This window comes from Cavia porcellus, unplaced genomic scaffold, assembly GCF_034190915.1.
Source record: "Cavia porcellus strain 051 isolate PalLab524CR breed Dunkin Hartley unplaced genomic scaffold, mCavPor4.1 scaffold_4, whole genome shotgun sequence".
Classification (NCBI taxonomy): Eukaryota; Metazoa; Chordata; class Mammalia; order Rodentia; family Caviidae; genus Cavia; species Cavia porcellus.
The window spans coordinates 20,826,837-20,849,866 of record NW_026947487.1 but is presented as its reverse complement, the minus strand read 5'-3'; the positions used below and the strand labels follow the sequence as shown (position 1 = coordinate 20,849,866).

Below are 23,030 nucleotides of genomic sequence, written 5' to 3'. Positions count from 1 at the left end.
ATACACATTCTCCACAGATATTTCTAAATATATCCATCAACTGCCAACAGGGGACTTTAAAAAAATAGCTCTTTTTAACAACACAAATCTCCAACCCTTCATAGTTGTGAGCCCTGCAGGGCTCTCGTTTTCTAGTTCTGTCCTCTAGTTCCACTGTTGGTCTGATACTCCATTCTTTCCCTTTCCCTAGCCAAGTCTGAACTGCAGTGGTGTCCCTGCTATAGGAATGGTGGTGTAATTTACTCTGGCTCCCACATTTCCTTACAGATAGCAAGACACATAATGATGCTATTTACACTGCCTTTGTAGGTTCACATTAGCAGTTACTTATGGGAAATAAGAATTTCCTCACAGAAATAAACAGTTCAAGAATTAAAATCGGGGAAATCTATTGAATGCCCTCCTCTTCAATCAGTTTTATATCCCTCAGAGTTCTGTTTCATAGGTTGTAGTTGAAATGCATGTATTTATGTTCATAGATTTTACCCAGAAATACATGGTGCCTACAGTTTTAACATTTTCTCAAGTACTTAGAACAAGTGCTAAATTCTGTCCAGAGCAGTTCACTAATTCTGTCAGGACAGGAAAAATCAACAGGATAGGATAGGATTTTTTAAACAAGGTTTTTAAATTATTAAACATATCACTGCAGATACATACAAAAATATTTATTGATAAAAAGTAGAACTGTATTTCAGCAACTTCACGTTATAGGAACTTTTCTGTTGTCTCTACGTCACTAAGCCCTTGATTTTTCACATTAAGGAGAGAAAGAAAAAAGGGTCACAATGTTACTTGAAGCACTTTTTCCCCAGTCCTTTGCAAAAAAAATACACGAAGAGCTTTAGCAGTAATCTTTGCTTTTGACAGAGGTGTTCTGCACTGAGATGGACTTGATGTTTTCATCTAATACCTCCATGGTCCATGGTTTTACTGTAGGAAAGAAAACACTTTGGTTTCAGTTGAAATAGAATCCAACAAAGAGAAAGGGGTTAAAAAAAAGATGTTTTACCAACTGCCCCCAATGGATGCAATCATGATGTACTGCAGCTATACTAAAAAAATGAAAGAAGGCACAATGAAGAAAAAAGGTAGCCTTTTAAGTTGATTTGGGGAGTTACATTTTGTTGCACATTTGCTGATGTTTACAGTGCCTAATAATAAACAGGCATATAAAGTCAAAGGCCATACTGTCCAGTGCCTAAGTTACAATAGCCATCACTCAGTAATTTCCAAATCAAGATAATGTACCTTTGTTATATCTAAATGTCTGCATGCAACCAGAATCTTTAAAGGCTATTGGGTTTTAAGAAAACAACTCAACTTTAGATGTTTTGAATCTCAATCTTTCAATTGTAATATTTCCCTAATAATCAAATTCTTCTATTTACTTCCTTTTAATTTTAAGGGGCTTATTTCACTGGCTATTCCAAATGAAGAGTTAGAAACATAATTGGATTTAAAAGCCGCTGCCTGCCACCATTATGTGAGCAGGATAGGGTAGGGCACAAACATGAAAAACTTTAAACAGAATGGGGAGTGGGGAAGGCTGGAAAAGTCACACAGTAAATACTGTTGACCTACAACCATAGCAAGCTTTGTTTTTTCTCCATACCTTTGTATTACAAACTTGAAATCTGGTCTCTATTTCAAAGGTTTGTGCATCACATTCTTTGCAGTAACTTTCTGCTACAGCAGTATCCATAATATTGCTTCCTCCAGTCTGTGTGTTATAACCACTATCCATCTGACAGGAGGGAAGAGAAAAAAAAAGAAACACAAAGGATAAAATTGCAAACTAATTCACTTATGTAATTAACAAAGTTTATTGGGAGGAAATGAAAGACTATTTGAATCATTGTATGCTACCTTTCACTACATCTGAACAATATGTTTACTATAATGAATGAAATTAAAAGTAATACACAAAAAGAAGTTCTAACAGAACTTACTGTTTGTTAATGTATAACTTTATAATTCCTTCCAATGAAATGCAACTTCTGTCCTTTTATAGTAGTGAACAACCAAGCAGAGAATCCTTTTGTTATTTTGTGATCATACCCATAAATAAAGGGAGGAATCCAGTCAACCTCACCTTCTAACTCATTTTCTACATAGTTTTGTTTTACCTCTAAGTAAAATCTACAAAATCAGCATGCCACCTTTACTTAAACATGCACATACACATTTAAAAGGTGAGTTACCTTTCCTTTTACCTGATTGTTCACAATGATGTCAGATGTATAATCACTCTAGATGAACACTTAGGTTTTCAAGTTAATAAAAACTGTTGCACTCTTAAGTTGTTCAGGTCCAAGTCAACAAAAGAAAAAAGATGCTACATAGAGTAGAGATATAGTTTAAGACCCCCCAAGGAATGCCTGGAACTATGGTTAGTAAAAAATGTTTTTACTACACGTACATATCCCAGCATCTTTTACATTCTAGGGATATTATTAGGTAAAATAAACAGTGCAATACTGTGATCATATGATGCTGTAAGTGACTGAATGGGCAGTATGGAGATGGAGACAGATGTCATGGTGAGGGTCCCTAGAGGATTTCAGCATACTACTCAGAATGTTTACAACTTAAGACATGAATTCTTTATTTCTTGCATTTCCATGTAATGTGGAAGTGTATGACTGAAGCCATAAAAAGCACAACTTTAGATAAGGCGGGATAAATAATAAGCATTCACATAATGAAAATGCCAGGTCCTATGTGGTGCTGTATATAATTCTACTTTATTTTCTCCTTTCAACAACCCTGCTACTTGTTTGCCGATGAGGAAACCATCCTCAGAAAGGCTAACTTTCACAATGCCATACAGTATGAAATGGGAGTGACGAAGATCTGAGGCTCCAAAGCCCACATTGTAGTCATTATATACATTTACTTACATAATGCCGAGCATGACATAATCATACACAAAACCATCACCTGACTCTTCCTTCCAAATGAGAAACAGGAAAGACTACTTTCGCTTCCCTCATGATTTACAACAGCCTAGAGAGTGCACTGTATCACTTAGAAGCCTGAAAAAGTGTTCCTAGTTTTCTGGAATGGATGTATATTTGCTCATCATGTTCCAGTAGAACAAAAGCCTTGTGACATGTAAAACAATATAACCTTACATTTCAAGGGAAGCACTTTGCTTTATCATTGGTAGGTACATGATCACAAATGTAAACCACATTGCTTGCAGATGATTTGCCAGTTAGTTGTCTTTCTGCTATTTATTATTGCCAAATGGCTGGCTCAGAACTCAACACTAATACGTAACTGAGTAGATCAAGGGACAGTTAATAGTATAGGAGCAAGTAAGGCACACTGACAGGAAGAGCAGGACCCTACCTAGGAGCCTCACCTGGTACCTGACCTCATCATTTCATCTAAACCACTAACAGTGTCAGTGCCACCTATGTCCCGAGCAGGTGTCACAGGCCATCTTGTTACTTCTCACAGGTATCATCAAGGTGGCATCATTACTGTTGGGAAGAACAAAGTACTAAAAAAAGATCAAAAGTCATGTTCTTCTCAGTGTCAAGTGGATCCTGCCTTATGATCCCAGAGTCTGGAAAGAAGAAAATTAATCCTAATTGAAGCTTAGTTCTAGTTGCAAAGTCCATATTTTTTTTTGGTACCAGGGATCGAACTCATGACCTCGTGGCTTGCCAAGCAGGCACTTATGCTGCTGAGCTAAATCCCCACCCCTAAATTCCATATTCTTACAGCTATTTCTAAATGTGTTGTCAATCATCTGACATCTGCTTTCTAAGTAAATGACTTCTAACCCTGAACCGCCATGCCTTAGCTGGGCATTCCTTGAAACTGGGCTCCAGCACTTCAGCACTACGTGAACATCCTCAGCCTCCTTTGCTTGCTGGCTTCAGAGGATCTTGTCTTCCATCGTTATCTATTTCCACTGCTTATATTTAAATATGCTGCTTCTCCCATCTAAACTAAAAACAAGGTGAAAAAACAGAAAGGCTAGTGCTTTCCTCTTCATTTCTTTCCCTTCACACCTAAGCTGCTTCAAAAAGTTACCTTCACACACAATTTCATGACTTCATCTTCTCTGATTTTCCCTCCATTTTTCAGAGGGTGTTCAAATACCAATGATTTCTATTATCATGTCAACAACCACTTACCAAGGCCGACATTCCTTGCCCATATGTGACAGTACTAACTACTCTTTTGGCTGAACTTGTCCCACGACACTATGCTTGCCTCACACTCCTTTTACCTCTGGCTCTTCTCAGTCCTTTCTGGGACTTATATTCTTTATCCAAACCTTCAGCTGTTCCTCTGAGTTTCAAATCTTAGCCCATTGTTTCTACTTTATGTATTCCCTGGCTGAATTTATCTATGTATTTATTTTGTTTTCACTCCACAATTATCTAATGAGTAGTTATTATGTGTCAGTGTTTCTGCATAAAAAACATACAGGATCACTTGATTAATGGTCTGACCAACAATGCAAGATTATGAAAACATACGAAGAGGTCTGGCCTGACCATCATGATCTAGGGAGGTTTCTTAAGATTGTGACCAATAAGTTGTGGACTAAAAAGAGCTAGGTGAAGTGGGATAAAAATAAATTCTTCACCGTATGTACCAAGGCCCATTAACAGAAGAGAGCACAGGTAACTCAAACTTCTGAAAAGCCAGGGGGACTGAAGCAAAGAAAAACGGAGGCAAAATGAAGGTGAAGAGTGAAGCAATTTGGATCATACAGTGTCGCAGTAGCCACATTGTCCATTTCAAAAGAAAAAAAACGAGTTCAGAAATTAAAGACGCAGGAATTAGAACCAAAAGATTTAAAACCCTTTGGCCAAGTTGTTTTTAAGATGGAGAATCAAAATGAGTTCTAGAGAAAACAGTAAAAATCACTGAATTATTAAAAGATCTAAGAGGTGAAAGGCTTAAGGTTACAGACCATAAATAAGGGCATTCTGAGGGCTGACTGTAGTCGCTGCAAACAGACACCAAAGAACATCAGTAGAATTTCTGAACACTGTGTAAAAAGAAAAGGTCTTAAATCATCAAGAATGAGGAAAAAAATGAAAGAGACAATTTACAAGATTAAGCATTGAAAGTTTCACATTTCTCACCAGACATACTGAAATAGTCAATGAAACCATGCATTCAAACTGTAAAGGACAATTATTTCTAAACCTGAATGTGAGGGAAAAAATGAATACCTCATCAGACATGCTGTGTCTTCTATGATTCCTAGTAGCCAATCTTCTCATCCTCGACTTAGAAATATGTCTGATAAAAGAATTACTTTGACAGAGTAAATCATAGGGGTTTAAAGCCCCCTTATTTCTAGAATTATAGGACTTGAACCTAATCTAAAGAACTCAAATTTCTCTGTGCTACCATTACACTACATTCTAACAGTAAGGTCAGCTAAATAAGCTATCTTTAAAAATGCACTCTTTCTTAGAAAGCTACCAGAACATGTATTCCAGTAAAATGAAAATAAACCAAGATAGAGAAGAATGGGACACAGTAAATAGCAGAGGGCCACGGAACCCAGGAGGTGAAGGGAATTTCTAGGGTGATGACTGCAGGACAGTCTAGAAAGCCAGACAATCAAGTGAAGTCAATCAAAAGGCTCTGGGGAAACTTGGCAGTATCCCAGTGCTTGAAGGACACCTCCGTGGTAGAAAACAATGTCTGGAAACATTGCTGAACCACAAAAAGCTCTGCAAAAGGGAAACATTATGATATGACTAAAAGGGTAAAATTGAGCATACTTGGTTGAAATCACAGACATAACCACATTTTAGAACTCAATGTAAGGAAGAGGTCTTTAACAGTAAGAGAAGTCTGAAAAAGAAATGGAGTATTTCTGCAGGTACTCAAGCAAAAATCAGATGAGAAGTTACTAGTAGCTACGGAATACAGGTAAGTTTGGAGTGGTACTTGAATTTGATGATTCTCAAAGTGTATTTCAACAAAACTATTTTATAATCCCTTTATAAATGCTCTGCCAACAAAGAAAGCAGGAAAATAAAAAACAGTAATAATACCTTTAAGGCTGTTTAACTATAGGTGCTTTTTCTACTATAAAACCACTCTAGGAGGTAAAAAACATGTAAAAGCAATTTCAATATAATCTTTTTTGAGCAAGGAACCCAGAAGTCAGGATGGGAAATATAAGTATAAATGTATGAGCAAGATACTCTATTTAATTTTTTTGAAACAGTGTAGTTCAATCTGACCTTGAACTCATAAACTAGGATCAAACTTGCAGTGATCCTCTTGCCTCAGTCTCCCAAGTGCTAGGAATACAAGCATGTGCTACCATGCCTGGTTAATTTCCTATTACTTAAAATCCTTCCAGGAGTTCCCAACTTCAGCAAACACAAAATATCAACACTAAAGCACTACAGGGTTGTTGTGAAAGTTAAGTTATATAAATACTTATATGTATATTTTTATTTCTGAATGAACTGCTTTAGAAGAGCACCTGCAAGTAAAATTCTAGGTATTAATGATATTATGAGGCAGTATAGACTTGGATTAAATAAATAACATGGATGCGAAGTCAGACTGCCAGGATCAAATTTTGGTTCCATCACCTACTCAGAGCATTTACTCAACCTCTTTGATCTTCAGTTTCCTCACCTACAAAATGCAGATAAAAGTACACCTGTATAACACATATGAAGAACCCAGATCAATGCTAGCAGTAGTAAGTGCTGTCTAAGGGCCAGATGTTACTATGGCAATTAAGAATTCTCCTTTCAACCATTCTAAGGTCCTTCCAATATTCTCTGCTCACAGAACAGTGCAATGAGTAGAACAGTATCTTTGGATGTATGTGCTGGTGATAAAATATATGTGTTGAATAAATTAAGATTTTTCTGTTGCCAGACTTTGGGAAATCGGAAATGTACATTAAAAGTATTGGCTAAAGTCACATTTTTAAAAAGTACAAAAAACACACATAAAAGTGCTCTAAACTTTGCTTTCCCCCTGGAAGTTAGTAAAGATAAAGTTAAAATTTTATTTTTAGAGTATTACATCAGAAACTACATTCCTATGGCATAAGATTCAAAACAAGAGAAATTCTGAGAGGCTGCCTAATTCTAGCAGTCCATAAAAATGAAGCTGCTCCATTTCTTTTCTGTTCATATCTTTTCCTACTCCAAATAAATGTTAGTAAGTATAATAAAGAGCATAATTAGCTCTAATAAAAAAAAAGGAACTCTCCTAGCATTACTTGATATTTTGTTTTTGTTTTTAGAGACAGGATCTTGCATGTAGTTTAGGCTGGCTTCAAACTCACCGCAATGCTTCTTGTCAGTCTCCCCAGGGCTGTGATTACAGGCGTGTGCCACCATGCCCAGCTTTTATATTTTTTTTAAATGTAAAAATGCTAGAGTCCTCATACTTACATATCCATTATCTACTTTACAGTATAATCTTAGAAAAATGGGTAACACATACATAAAGGACATAAAGGCCAACAGACTCTTCACACATCTCACCTGCATGTTACTATTTTCACAAGGAAGAACACTGCTTTCGGCAAGAGGTGATATGCACATTTGTGAGTTTTCAATGCTAAAGCCAATTCCACTCACAAAATCAGGTACAGGCAAGCTCCCATCATCAGCTGGCTCCTTACTCCAAGTGTTCTCATCTGCTATCTCTAGCGTGTCAACCATGTCCACAGTGTCATTCTTCTCGCTCCCAACATCCTGAAGAGCTAGCTGTTTCCCAGAAGTGCCAGGTGGCCGCTGTGTAACAGATGTGGCAGTCACCACTAAATGCGGGCTGGGGGTAGAAGCATCGCTTATCAACTGCCGCAGGGGTCCTCCCACAGCATCACTGACTGGGGATGAGACATCTGGGGAAGGAACTTTCTCTTTCTCTTCCTCATCTTCACTGTGAGTCTCCACAGCAAAAGGAATTCGGATCAGTGAGGTTCGATATGGAATACGACCTCTACACACCTCGAGTCTCATAGGAGACCAATTTTTAATTGGTGAGCAGCCATCTATATAAGGACTTCTGATACATGGGTTAGTAATTCCATTAGAATATATTCCAGATGAGGCATCCGGAGAATGCAAAGTAAACTTTCTCTGTTCTAAAAGAATGGAGAGAAAAATCACATTACAAAAACATGAAAAACAAAAACTGTGGCTAAAATGGTAACCACATTCCATCAGTTGAAAAACTGGATTTCTATGACAGCTGTATTGTTTACTAAAGTGACCTTTTGATGTGAAGAACAACAGCATGAGCCAGAAATGGTGACGCATGCCTGTAATCCAAGCACTCAGGAGGCTGAAGCAGGAGGATCATCTTTGAGTTCAAGGCCAGTTTAGGTTACATAGTGAGCGTTCAAGGCCAGTCTGAACTAACATAGTAAGACCCTGCCTCAAAAACTAATAACAACAAATTACAACAAACTAATAACAACAAAAAATTACAAAACAATAGCAAAGGTGAATGTGCAAGAAGAGACTTAGAAATAGTTTCTGTAGCTCTTTTCATAACTAAAATACTTTCCATCTTAAATATTATTTTCTCATAAGCATACTGCTATGATACCAAAATTATTCATGTACAAAAAAATCAGTAATTTAACAGCTGTATTTGGTAAGGTAAAAATATAAAAATATCTTTGTATGTAAAATATTATACACAACAGTAAAAGACAAGCAAAACCCTTGAAAATAATCACAATAAAGCATCTAATGGTAGTCAAAATGATAATGCTTTTTTAAAGCTTAATGATGACTTCTAACTTCATTAGTTTAACAAAAATCAGTTTTTTAAAAAACAAGCAAAAGCAAAGGTAAATAAACACATGAAAGATATTCAACCACAAAAATAATAAAAAGTATGGAAGTTAAAGCAATGAGAAACTATTTAAAATAGCACTGAAACCTCAATTAACAATCCTCCAAAATACAACAGCCAATGATTTCATTTCTGAGAATTTAAGCTATATATATGTGTAACAATATACATGTAGAATAATCATTAGTTTTGTGATAAAGAAAAATGAGCAGTAATTTAAATGCTTGCTAACGGTTCAAAACAAAGGACACAGAAGCAACAACAGTCAGTGTCTGCCTTGCACGCGTGGTGCCTCGGTCCAACCCTCAGAGGCAAAAGCAACCACACTTTTTGAGAGGTTTAAATATCCTGAAGGACCCATGAAAATATATAAAAGAAAATGCTTTGTGAAAAAAGGTAGGAGGTAAGTCTGCACAAGCATGTGTATGCACACATGTGTATCTATATATATACACCCCCACACACACATAAACAAGACCCAAACGAGAAAGGTTTCAATTTCATTCAGTCTGAATAGGTTTTCTACAATGGTGAACTTCTTAAAAATTGGTATGATTTTTTTTCAGGGAAATATGTCCATTTCTACACATTATATTTGCTTTAAAAAATCTTAGTCAAATACATTGTTTTTCTTTCTTTTTAAGCACACCATGAATATCTAATTATCAAAATCTAAACGCACAGATCAGAAGGCATATTAAAAACTAACGTCTCTAAAATTGTTATCTTTCACTGATAGAAGTTTCATGTAAATATTGCTAAAGAAACTACATTTAACATTACAGTAGGACTTTGTTGAGAATTTCAATCTTTGAAGGCAACCTATTCCTAAAAAAACCCCAAAGTTTCTAAACGTTAGATAAAAGTGATCATTTAGAATTGTGCAAATGAGGGTCTTCAGTAACAAATACTGACACCACAAAAGTTTTGAGCAGGTATTTTATGAGACATACCTGAGAGTGGTGTCTTTCCTATCTGAAGTGCTACTGGTGAGAAAGTAGGTGAAGAAACAGCCGAAGGACTCGTTATGCTCCCCAAACTGTACTTCTTTGCACTACCTTGAATAGGACTGGAAGAAAACTGCCCCTATGATAACATAAATAAGTAATAAATAAACGTATTTTTTATGGCTCTCTTCGACCCTTGTTGCAGGCTATCTGTCTTCATCTTTAAAATACATTTACAAATTAGGAGTTATTCACAAGAACTACCAAAAGACATCTTGGAACAAAGCTAATAAGAAGACTGCTATAAAGATTTTGAATTAGCATATGTTAGTCAAAATATAAATGCATTGTGTTTAAGCAAACCATTATATTTTGCACCAAGCAGCTGTCTGTGCAAATCTTTTAAATCATTTACTCCATGAACGCCAATCCAGTTGTGTTATACTGTACATCTGTCATGATGCAGTACATATTCCACACTGAGAGTCTTTGAGACTTAGGATAAATTAGGTCCTCTCCCAGGCAAAATTGGAGAGTCTGAATAAAAACATTCTTAAGACTAATAAAAATATATAAACCAAGTTAATGTTCACTAAGAATAATACTCCATAAGCAACTATTCCTTTTGAGTGAATTCCAAACGTCAGTATCTAAGTACATGTAAAACAAAATCAGCCACTTGTGAATATTCTTCTTACCGAGCCTGGTGTCTGTAGAGGACTCTGACACCGTACAGGAGACAAATCTATTGAATAAAACACCTCAAGTGATGCTTGAGCACTGCTCTGAGGACTTCGGGGTGAAGGTGATGGTAAGGAGTCAGAGATACTTCCATTCCCATCTAAAAAGAGCTTTCTTCTGAGCGACGAAGAACTGAGGTTTCCAGGAGACTGATCGGCAAATTCATTAGCCCTAAAATAGTCACCTATATTCAAGGTTAGTAGAATAAAAGGAAAATCTAGACTTTTGAAGAGCAATTGCACTTTTGTTACAAATACTTTTTAAAAACCAACATGTACAACGTTTGAGTTTTTAAAAAAGACAAAGTTTAACTGTGTACGCTTATATACAGTGATGGTTAACATCTTACATCAGTCATTATTTTTTGGAATGCTTCATTATTAATGTTTACAAGTGCCAATAAAATAGTCATAGTTTATGTGCACAGAAAAATTCATTATGATATAAAAGCTAATTTAGGTCACTTCAAGAAAAAGAGGTATTCAGAAGTATAGTTTCCCCACTTAAGAAAAAAGCAGTGCCAGTTATTCCCGTTTACAGAAAGCCAACAAAACAGAATGTTTGATAAAAGTTATTAAAGATTTTAAAAACAGTATTTACCTAATATACTTTCTAAATTAAAATCCACAGGAAGAGACAGCAATGTCTGACAAGCAGCTGGAAGCAAGCAGGCAAATAAATAAATAAATACATGCATACATACATACAAACATGGATAAACCAATGAAAGCGTGTGACATTCAGTTTAGCATGTGCTTCTTAATCAACCATCTCCCCATGTTGTTCGAAGCAGCTGAATTATTCCACTTAAAACATTCTATTACCTGCCATGCCACCTTCCTATAAGTAGTTTCCCACTCTCTGCTACTGATAATTAAATGTGTTAATGTAAAAGTTCACCCCTGGCTGTGACACTGGTACTCTAAATTGAAAAAGAAGCCAGCCTACACTTGTGTGGAGATTTCCCATATTAACATATTTTCAAAAGAATGCTTTCCAAAACCAGAAATGATTCCTATACTTGGAACAAGAAAACAACAAACTACTGCTATCTGTAAAACATAACTGGATGTATCAGCTCTCATAGAGTTACACAGATCATTCACAAAAAGGAAACAATTTCAATTCCAGAGTGATATGCTACTGCACAAACTGGGTTCAAATATCAAACAGTTTCTTTATAGCTTGTGTTTATACGCACCATTGCTTTTTTCAGGATGAATGTTTAGCTTTCTCTCAACTGGAGAGTCACTATTTATGTTAATACCTGTAAAACATTTTAAGTGGAAAGTCATACCTTTTATATTCACATATTTTAGCCTACTTTTTCTGGACTAAAAAGTTACAGATTAGAAGCTTTTATAATATTTTGAGAATAGATATGTGCATTTGTAGGTATGTACTTAGCCATGTTTTTGTTAGCTTTTTTTTGAACTTCAAGCAAAGATAAAATTAACAGATTACCAGAGCAAATAAGGAGGTAAGACAAGTTAAACTTTGTTTTGCATTTTCTAAAAAGTGACAATAGTATATATAAACATTATATTTTGATAGGTGTACACATTGTGGAATGAATAAGGCTAATTTGTAAGGCTATCCTTATGTACTTTATGTTTTAGTTAAAATACTTAAAATTTGCTTCTAGCCATTTAAAAAGATATATTAACTACAATCACCTTGCTATGCAATTGAATATCATAATGTATTCTTTCTAACTGAAACTTTATGCCTTTTGATTATCATCACCCTAATATTCACCTTCATTCTACTTTGTATTTTTGTGAGTTTGACTTTTGTAGATTCCACCTATGAAATCTAAGTTCTCACTGAATGTGCTATTCAAAGGGGCCTGCTTGGAGATGGGTGGGTGAGTGTGGGGGTCATGGCAGCTGTGAAGCAGAGTGGGGAACAGTGCCAGACAGGAGTAGCTAGGGGCCATTTACAGTACCCAAGGCTACCAGACTCACCCAGGAGTGTGCTCTACTGATCTGCTAGGAGCTTCTCACTCTAAAGGAATTTAAATCAGGATTAACCATCACAGGCCTATGGCCTCGGTCTTCAGCTTGGTGCTACCGGGGTGGTGAAAATATTAATAGATGGGTCTCATGGGTGGATTTCTCATCATCTTGGGCATGCTTCTGAAGGGTCTTTCTCATCTCATTTACACCTGGCCTGAACGGGCCTCCTCTGCCACATGCTCCTACCACAATATTCCATGCCACCATTGCCCAAAGCTACGTGGCCGATCACGGACTCAAACCACCAAAACTATGAATTCAAATAAACCTCTCTTCTTTATAAACTGACGATTTCAGGTATTTTGCGAGTTATAAAAAGTTACATGGATTTCATGATGAATCCTGAACTCGAGAAATTCCATTCTTAGGATGAGTTGTAAGCAAATCTGCTCTAGAAGCCAACCTGTTTATTTACTAGACAGCAAAATAAGCCTACCCTCTGCTCAGGAGGGGCACACTGACTGTCTTCCAGGGACGGTCACCATAAAATACACCTGCAAAGATAATTTGGGACAAAATCTGTCTGAACCACTCATTATAAGATATGCAAAAATGCAAGACTCCTGGAGAATCATCTCATCACAACATATTAAATAGCATGGCTCTGGAGCCCGTTCCCCTAACTACTGCAGTGTGTCATCCCGGCTGAACTGGCTTATCACAATATACAGGATTTTTGTGCCCTCTTGAAACAATACCACTTTAACTAAAACAAGTTTTCAAAATATGAGATGACATTAAAAAAATTATGTAAAGCTGATTCATCTTAATAAAATTCATCATAAAAATGGGAGAAAAGACTGTAAAAAAATATCACTTGAACACAGAATTTTGGAGCCTAGAAGGATGTAGCAGACAATTCTCTAGTCTAATCCTTGTGTTTTACAAATAAAACAACAGAGGTCCAAACAGATTGAATAATATAATCAAGGCTTTCCCTCTGGTTTATAGTTGCAGTGTTGTGGGTTTACAATCCAGATGGAGATCCAGATCACATACTGTCTTTGGTGTGTAATGGCTGAGATTACCAAATGTGATCCGAGATGCCTGGTTTTGAATCTAGGCTCTACCAGTTTTATCAACTCTGTACAAGAGTTCTAACCTTTCTAAAATGAAGGTTCCTCACCTATGTAATGGGGTCAACAACCATACTCACTTCATAGGATTCGTAAGGAATACTTAGTATTGTCCTGGCAGTCAAAGTGTTCAATTGACTTTATGTATTATTGTTGTATTTTTGATAAGCATGTAACAAACACTCTTATTACACTGTGGAACTAATTAACGCATGTTACAAAGACAAGTGATGTATATACATTAGTGGTATCCAAATGCTGCTCACAACCCAAAAGGCAGAGAGAATAAATATAAGACAACCACTGCCTGGAGGAAGCTATTGGAAGATTATTAGTTTGCCCTTTAATTGCCTTATTAATTTTGCAGGTAATCTCTCTAATACACCATCCTTGAAGTCATTTAAGTATCTACCCATTTTTACCTTTATGAGAAAATATCTCTGGGCCCTCAAGATTTACTTTAACTGATATTTATAATGGTCATAAAGAAAAGTTAATTTGTAATAGTGAAAAAAGAATATGTTTTAGCCAAACTTTGATTCTTATTCTAAAAGGAGTTAAATCCTATTATCCAAAAATTTAATTTTATGCAAGCTTCTTACTAAAACAAATACTGATACTTTATTGAATTGCTTTATATTCACTGATTTTTAAAATTTTTTATCTTATGATGTTTACTCATATAATTTGAAGTACACTCACATTTATTGGGATGATATTCTGAAAGCTGTTTCCCTTCATGATCAGTCCAAGGAGAGGGTACGATAACATCTTTAGTGAAAAACTAGGAAAATTAAGTTCACAATTAGGCATAAATTTTGGCCCAAATATGAAAAGGTACCTGTGGTATTTTCAAATAATCACTGATCATTCATACACTAACTCTATAGTTATTATGAATTATTAATACTTAAAATCACAAACAACCAAAGGGAAAAGGGAAAAATGGGAAGTATATATAAAAAGAAATCATAATATTTCCAATTAACCACTTTAATAAATTAAACTAAGGTATGAATCATAGAAACATATGTTTAATTTTGTCTTCTAATTTATTTTGGGGGCAGAGCAAGTTAAGGGGGATGGAACACACAGAGATACAGGTACAAAAATAAGCCAGTGTAAAAGGTTGTAACTTAAGCAACTACTTCTAAGATAACAATGTATGATACATTAACTAGTGTTGAAAAAAAAAAAGATGAGCTGGTGTTACCTTGTACTAGCTCTCTGGGTCTAATTATTAAAGTTTCAGGAATCTTTGTATACCAGTTGTTAAAGTCATTATTAAATAGCAAATCACCTAAATGTATAAATAAATTACATTAGAATATTCAAAACTCATCATATTAATCATTTGATTTTATTTGCCAGTATCTCTGTTCTTGAGATTAACTGTACCTTCTGTGTCCATGTGATAAGATTCCTACATACAATGCTGGCAGCTGCGCTTTCCCTTTTCTGTCATGTCCTAGCAGTGGCCAGGTCAGCAGTCCCAGAGCATTTACTCCAGAAAGAGCCGCAATCATGACAAACCACACTCTACAACCGTATGGCCGCTGGGTGGATACACACTCTTCTCCTTTCATTCCTACTGCAGTATTTTTCCTTTCCCTATGTTTTTGGGGAAGACTTTTTCCTTCTATTTGGCTACACATACAATAACAAATTAACCACCTATGAATCATGAGGAAAAGATGAAAAAATAAAAGGAATGGAAAAGATGATATAGACAACTCGCAGGAGAAACATTCACAAACTTATGAAGTGATATGCATGTGTCCACTCAAAATTTAAAAAAAAATAAAAATCTAACAAAACATTCTTATAGTATTAAGAATATCATGTATTTTTAAAACTAATAACTCATATTGCAGATAGGAAAAAACCAAGCAATACTGTAATGAACCAGAAGTATAAATGGGTACCTTTTAGGAGGGAAGACAGGGGAAAATCTACCCAAAGTGAAAATCTACCAAACCTCTAATTTAGCAAATGCACTTCAAACATACAAAATAAATTAGCTAATCACAGAACTATGATATAAACACAAGGAACAGAGCTTAAATATCTATCAATGTTAAATATCAATATGAAATATAAAAATCTTTATGTGATAATTACCAAAAAATATCTAAGGTTATTCAACAAAAAAAAGCAAGATGTAAAACAGTATGAAAAGAATGAACCTAATTATCTAAAATAATGGATAAATGTGATTATATACATAAATTAATATAATTATAGACAAGAAATATTGCAGTTTCCTCTGGATGTCAAGATAGAGGAACAAGAGTTTCTTGTCTTCATTTTATATTTTTCCTCTGCATTTGAAATTTTGTATTCACCATGAACATACAATTATCCTATTTTTAGAAATTTATGTAAAAAATTTAATGTTTTTGATATGTGAACTCTATCATTCTTTAATTGTCTTAAATTTTATCTACTGTTTCCCTTTAAATTTTAAGGATTCTAAAGAGAGCACATTTTCTAAAATGTTGTAAAATTAGAAAGAGCTAAGTATACTTAGCTGGGTAGGAATTATGATTGGATATAATGACAATGAACAATTTGGAGCTAAAGCGGTAGAGAATGTTTGGAATGAGTAAACATGAAACGATTTCCTAAAAATGAGCTATCAACTCAATATCCACAATACTACAGTGTGTACGTATACCCTCTGACCTCAGAATATGCCACCAACTAAGTTTGTGGAGTGAAGAAAAGCCGAGTATAGCTAAGGAATAGAGGTGCAGAGAAGAAGTTAGAGAAAAAAACAAAAAATCAGAAATGCTGCCATGGTCTGCAGACTTTCTTGGGAAAACTAAATAGATAATATTCACTCACACTCTAAGGAATTCAGCAAATAAAAGAGCAAAATGTAAAAAAATTAGTTCACTTTTTTTTACTTTAAAAAGAAAACTGTATACTTAGCAAACTACATTTTAATTCATGAACTAATCATCTTAAAAAGCTTAAATATTAATAATAAATGGCAAATCCATTATGTATTCCAATCTAGATTTTGAAGGCCCAAAAATATTTGACTTCCTTTACATAAACTCCAACTTGAAAGAGAATTTTGTGTTATTTAATACTCTGAGGGCACAAGAAAGATAAATTTTGCTGGGCCCTGAAAATAAATAGAATGAAGCACAATACTGGCCAAAAAGTCGTCCAGGGGAGCGAACAGTGAGCAAGCATCGCAAGTCTGTGTGTGTACTAAGTACCGAGTAGCTGAAAATCACTGGCCTTAGCGCACAAAGGGTGCTTCACACAGCTGCGGAGCACAGGGATGCTGTGAGGAGATGGACAGGGCAGGACCTGAAGAAAGTCTTCCTAAAAGAGGCGACACACATGCAGAGTTAATCCGTAACTGGCTTAATGATCAGAGATAGTTTTAAGTTACCTCTTCAATGGCTTTTTGTCTTTTGTCTTCCACATCTTTATCTATTCTATACAGAGATAAAGAAGAAAAATAACCATGCCATTACTTCAGCTTAGTGAACATTTAAAATAATAACCTTTCAAAGAAATAATTCCCCTCCACTGAAAACTGGCAAATGTTAAACTCACTTTAAAAGAAAAACTGGCATCTTGTAACATTTAGTTAATGGCAGTATTCTGAAATTCGGCATTTAGCTTTAAGGTTGCCTTCCTCTTTCCCATTCAAACTGTGACCAGAATAACACTTTTTTTTAAAGGATCACACCAATATATTTAAATTATTATCAATGATATAAAATATTCTGAATAAAGTATGTCCTTTAATCAACATAAATTAAGTATTTAACTTGACAGAAATTTTAAAATTGTCCAAATTCTGTCTCTTCAATTACGCTAAATTTATTATAGTGGTAACTTTAGGATAAGCTTTTATTCTGAAATAGAGGAAAGAAACTATCATCTGTATGTTCTGAATAAAAAGATAAAAATATTAATTCTAAAATAAAACCACAATGATATAAAATTTAGTCCGGATGAGTTCCCTGCTTCACTTTGTTCCACTGCGCAATCAGGCAACATGAATTTCTCAGCTATAGGATTCCATATAAAATGTCGGGTCTGAAGCATAGGCATATACTTGCCAAGAATTCAGCAGTCAGCCTTGCAGGACCACTTCTTTACTCTTTTCCAAGAAGTATGTTTGCATTCTACTGTCACAATGGCAAGACTTTAAAAAAAAAAAATCGTTTTTTTTTTTCCATTTTGTCCTGGCTTAAAACAAAATTCTGTAAGAATATACATGTTTCAGAAATTGACATTGATGGGTTTCTCAAGAAAAGGAATTATGAGAAGATAAACTACAGTGATAATGTACATGTACCAACTTGACCAACAGCCATTTTGAGGGTAACTCATTCTCATCGTGGAGATAACCAAGTCCAAATGATGGTGCATTATAATTTCAGTAAGCACCGATCTACCTTTATTTCACTCAAAAACATTGCGCTGCTTCACCAAAGGCACTACTGATTGCTGGAAGCAGTAAAATACTACAGTGTGGCTAAATACTGATAGAAGGTTCTAAGAAATCATACAGGAGAATACCCTGAGCAGCACACCACTGAACACTGGTATAATGCACACTGCTAACAATCGTGTTCTCTATGTTGATTTCTGCACAAGGAGGAAGGTCATAGACCTTCAGGATTAGTCACCTTCTGCATAGAGAAGCATAATCTGTTTATACACTAGTATGTCTCAGCATCTTTCTGTATGTTATGGCATGGAAAGGATGAAGTCAGAGTTCTGATTAGTTAAGATGAGGAATGGAAGACCATGGCTATTTTGAAAAATGAATCAGCATGTTAAAGGTATTTTCACTGTTCCTGGTAGAGCCATTCACTGAATTACATTTGCTAACTAAATCAGTGTTTTCCCATTTTTTTCTGCCTCTCCTATATTACAAAACTATCTACTGAAATATCACAATATTCTCTTTATAAATCCAACAAAAGTATAAAAATGTTACATCTGTGGTTTAATTGTATCTTTAGTTCTTAAGAGATAGAATAAATACCCTATAATCTAATATTCCAATATACTTTTTCAGTGTTTCTCTGGTGTCTCATAGTGCTTAGTAAATATCTCTTTATTAATATAATAGTTATCCAGGACTCAATATGTTGAAGAGATAAGGCAGAATAATAAAGGATAGAGTTTGAATCCAATGATACTATATCCAAAAGATTACTGTATTCATTAATGGTGAATCACTAGCTTTTAGATATTCTTTTACCTTCTCTTCAAAGGTATTATTTAAATTTAACTCAAAATCCTTTTAGGCTTTATCTCCATTCTAATCCCTTTCTGCAACAATTCAAATGGACATCAAAAGAACTAATTATGGATGAATGGTCAGCAAATTACCAAGCAAAGAAAGGACAGAGTAAATATGCCAGACAAGTATTTGCAAGAATGTCTTAATATGTGTGAATCATTGTGTGAAAGAATTTAAAGTCAGAGGGAAAAGGAACCCTATTTTTCGACTAAGGGCATATCAATCTCAAGACAGAAAATTAAAAGCTGATCATATCATGTACCTGATGCTTCTCAAATATAAAAAAGTCCAACTCTACTAAAACAAGAGTCCTTCAAACCACTACTTGACAATCTGTAATCAAAAACCAGCTCTTTTCCCTTAAACAAGTACACTCACTACACGCGTCATCATTAAGCAGCACAAATCTACTATTTTGAAATTCACAGAACACAACAAAGTATAAGGCACTCAGGTATTACATAGAATTCAAGAAAATGCAATTCAGAATTCCCAGTGAACTATATTAAAGTTGGATGATGCCTAAAAAGCTCTCTGTTGCTACTGACTATTTTTGCATTCAGTAGGTATTAACTTAAGGCGAGTTCCATAAACATACACGGGTACTAATTAGAATTTCACTTTATAGCAAACAAAACAAAACAAAACAAAAAAAAACAAGTCGGAAGCAACATCACAGGAAAGGGCACAAATTTTACAATGCCTTTCCCTTTACCAAGTGGTGGGGAGCAGAGCTATTTTGTAAGTAGCAGAGGATGAAGTTTATCTTCAAAAGAAAAGGATTCATACCCAGAATTGGAATTGTTAGCCAGGGTCTCTTTCTGGATACAGTTCTTTGAACTCATTTAGGCAGAAAAAATACACATCAGACGTTTTTCTACATTGGTATCTCTACATATATAAATATTCAACCTTTAGAATTTAGTATATCTCTTCACTTAATAATATGTTATTACATTTACATGCAAGAGAAGAAAACTTACCGAGAATGACTTAAATATGAGGCTTGACGATGAATCTCTTCTGGGTCTATTTCTACAGGATTTATTACGGCTAGTTGATCAATAGACCACCTAAATTCACCTGGAGTCTTAACAAAAGACAGTGAACTTATTAATAAAAGCAAACTAAAACAGTTCTTCAAAATGCTAACTAATGTCATTTTCCAAAATAACATGAATGGGTACATTGTAATATAAAAATATTTTAAAATTTAATGTTTTCAAGTAATTGAATTGTACTAAATCAACTGGCCTGACATAGCTATTCTAAAACATCTAAATCTGCTGTGTGATTTTTAAAAATTATGTAATACTAGGGGGAAAAAAATCACAAAATAAAGGTATAGAAATACCAGGCCCATGTAAAAATAAAAATTTCTTTTATCAGAGGTCTTTCACTAACAACAAACTGAAGTTAAAGTCCTAACTACAAAAGTGGCTGCAAAAGCTCATAAAATAGTTGATTCTTAAAATAATCACGAATGGCAACAAATGCTGCCTTTCCATATTCAATTACCAGAATTAAAAGCTTTTTCCAAATTTTAAAATGTAATTAGAAATACAACCTGGACAAATTCAGGCCTAAAACAAGATGCAGCGATACTGTAGCTTTAAAAGTTAAACTGCAGTCATTCCAATATTAGTTTCTATTAAAATGAAAAGATAACTAAATTTTAATATGATTCAATTAAAAATCGTGGTGATCAGATTAATGAAATGATTCAATATAAACCAGTGATGGTGAAACTTCTAAGGGATTAAGAACCCAAACTGCAACCCCAAACCCACTTACTCATCACAAAGTGCCAATATTGGAATTAAACTTGAATACTGAGGTTTTCATTTAGAAAAAACAACACATACACTAATATCTTTGTTTTAAAAGAAAAACACAGTAACAGAGCTTTCAGTGATACAAACAGTTTTTTATTGAAAGGTAAAAGTCTGAATTTGGTGCACTTTTCCACATCTAATGTGATCTTTGCTATTGTGTGCATGCTAATGATCTGTCAAACCTTTGCTGCAGTGACTCAGCTCATGTGTCCAAGAGGGCTCTGTATACCCACTGCAGCATGTGTGCCACAGGTTTGCCACCACTGACAAACTAAAATGGCTCGGTTTTCCTCTAGTGCATGCTTACTCACAGCTGATAAACTGCAGCAGAAACAGTCACCTGTTTGCAGCTTTCCTAGATAACTAACTAGGTTAACAAAAGTAGACTTCAAAAAGAAGTCTAATGTAGCAAATAAAGGCAAAATTAATAAAAGTGATGAAGGACTTCCTTAATCTTCTTAAAGAACACCTTCCCTTCCATATCACCTTTGTGCTAACCTCTAATAACAGCACATATTTACTGTGTCTATCCCACTAATTGAGGGGCTGGCTTGTTTTTACAACAGCCTGCAAACTAAGCAGGGTTTTGGCATTTTTAAATGGTTGAAAGACTCAAAAGAATACTAACATTGCATTATGTGAAAACTACATGAAATTCAAATTTCAGTCCTTAAATAAAACTTTAATGGGCACAGCCACATTTATTTGTATTTTTGTCTTTTAAAAATTTGTTTACTTTCAAGCTTGCACTTCAGGAATAATGCAGAGGTGAGTAGTTTCATAGGAATTGGATAACCTGCAAAACCTAAATATTTCCTGTCTGGTGTCTATCAGAAAAAATTAGCTACTACTTAAAATGGAGTATAAGCTTTCTGAGGCTTTGTGTCTAGCAACCTTAACTTGTAAGCAGTTTAACTGCTAAGCACCATATCCGATGCATAACAACGCTCAGTAACATTTGTTGATCAAATTAGGATGACACAGCTTACTTTCTATGGGGAATTAGTAGACATATCTTCAATCACTTACACTTACTCACTTACTTACAACTACAATAAGCTAACATGTTACTTCAATTCCAAGAAAGCAAAGACTAGTTATATACGAGTAAGATGTGATGTGATACTGCATAGTAGAATGACCTCAGGCAACAATAATGTATTGTATATTGCAAAAAGCAGGGATTTGCGTGTTTTTACCACAAAGAAATGATAAATGTTTAAGAGAAGAGATAGATACCCTTGTCTTGACTGAAGTATTATACAACGTACTCATGTATCATGGGTACTCATTTTACCCAAAACTTTTTGTTTTGTACCAATTAGAAATTAACTTTTTTAGAAAGTAAATGCTAATTTTTTCTAGCCAATTAGCGTAATCACTCGATTATAATGAACACTACCAATTTAAAATTTAGGAAATATGCATGTTCCATTCTATATATGTTCCATTTTCCCTTGCCTTGTAAAAGATATTTAAAGTTATTATTTTCACTTACAATTAGTGAAAAATAGTCAAAAATAGTCAACTCGTCAAAAACAACTTACTGGCAATTTCACAGATTTAAAAACAGAAGGACTAGCAACAGTTTGTTCGTGGAGATTAGAATAATCACTTGGGCTTTCAAAAGGATTTAAAACAGGGATCCTTCCTGGAGTTTCCGGTGTTATCTGCATTTTTAATTCTTTGACATCTCCCATAGCACAGAAAGCAAACTGAAAAGAAATCAGAAGTACATATGTTAAAAATACAAAGTACCGCAGCTATTAATTCTGAAAATTTAAGTGTATTCAATAAACACATAGCCCACAAAAAATTAACTCAAAACCTACGGTTCTTGGGTGAGCAGCAGGGAAGGTGTCAACCCACGCCTAAGCGATCACTTCTGGACTCCCCTCTACTCCACATCTACACCCCCCGCCCCGCGCCCCATTCACCCCGGATCGAGCAGGCAGGCAAATCTGGAGCTGGGAAAAACGAACTCTCCAGTTCTAGTCAAAAAGAAAGGCCAGGAACTGCAAAGAACGTACCTACAAGTGTGTATTTAAAGGAGGCCCTCAGCTTCGAATCCTGGGTGCTCCCAGGGGGCCCGGCCAGGTCCCACGACAAGGCTAGACTCTTTAACTCCCAGCTTCCGCAGCTCTTAGACCAACCAGGACTCCGGGCGTCCGAACGGCTGGCCAATCGCGTCGCGCGGCTGTCCGCGAACCGGCCAATCGCAACGCGGCGGCGAAGTAAATTCGAATGGCAACTCCTCGCTCTACATTCCGCGCTGAGGAGCGAGGCTCCAAATTCAA

General features: G+C 35.3%; 1 protein-coding gene across 2 annotated transcripts; it reads right to left on the bottom strand.

Moving 5' to 3' along the window:
- Window positions 1-653: 653 nt before the first annotated feature.
- On the bottom strand, window positions 654-22,946 carry Bora (BORA aurora kinase A activator). 2 transcript variants are annotated; one of them, XM_013141457.3, is made up of 12 exons: window positions 22,764-22,946; window positions 22,281-22,448; window positions 19,882-19,988; window positions 17,024-17,069; window positions 14,317-14,398; window positions 11,722-11,787; window positions 11,121-11,177; window positions 10,478-10,704; window positions 9,786-9,918; window positions 7,509-8,113; window positions 1,616-1,747; window positions 654-933 (listed from the first exon to the last, which is right to left on the bottom strand). In XM_013141457.3, the coding sequence occupies exons 2-12, from the start codon at window positions 22,431-22,433 to the stop codon at window positions 931-933; spliced, it is 1,611 nt and encodes a 536-aa protein (XP_012996911.1). In that variant the 5' UTR covers window positions 22,434-22,448; window positions 22,764-22,946; the 3' UTR covers window positions 654-930. The 2 variants fall into 2 exon arrangements, with proteins under 2 accessions (XP_012996911.1, XP_012996912.1); XM_013141458.3 differs by lacking the exon at window positions 11,121-11,177.
- Between the last annotated feature and the right edge of the window lie 84 nt (window positions 22,947-23,030).

What these genes read in the sequence shown, in the direction of transcription:
- Bora (XM_013141457.3), bottom strand. Translation starts at nt 22,433, where the DNA reads ATGGGAGATGTCAAAGAATTAAAAATGCAGATAACACCGGAAACTCCA. An exon ending in TTAAATCTGTGAAATTGCCA is followed by an intron (nt 19,989 to 22,280) that starts GTAAGTTGTTTT and finishes TCTTTTGTTAAG; the next exon opens with ACTCCAGGTGAATTTAGGTG. An exon ending in TAATTTAGAAAGTATATTAG is followed by an intron (nt 10,705 to 11,120) that starts GTAAATACTGTT and finishes CCTTGAATATAG; the next exon opens with GTGACTATTTTAGGGCTAAT.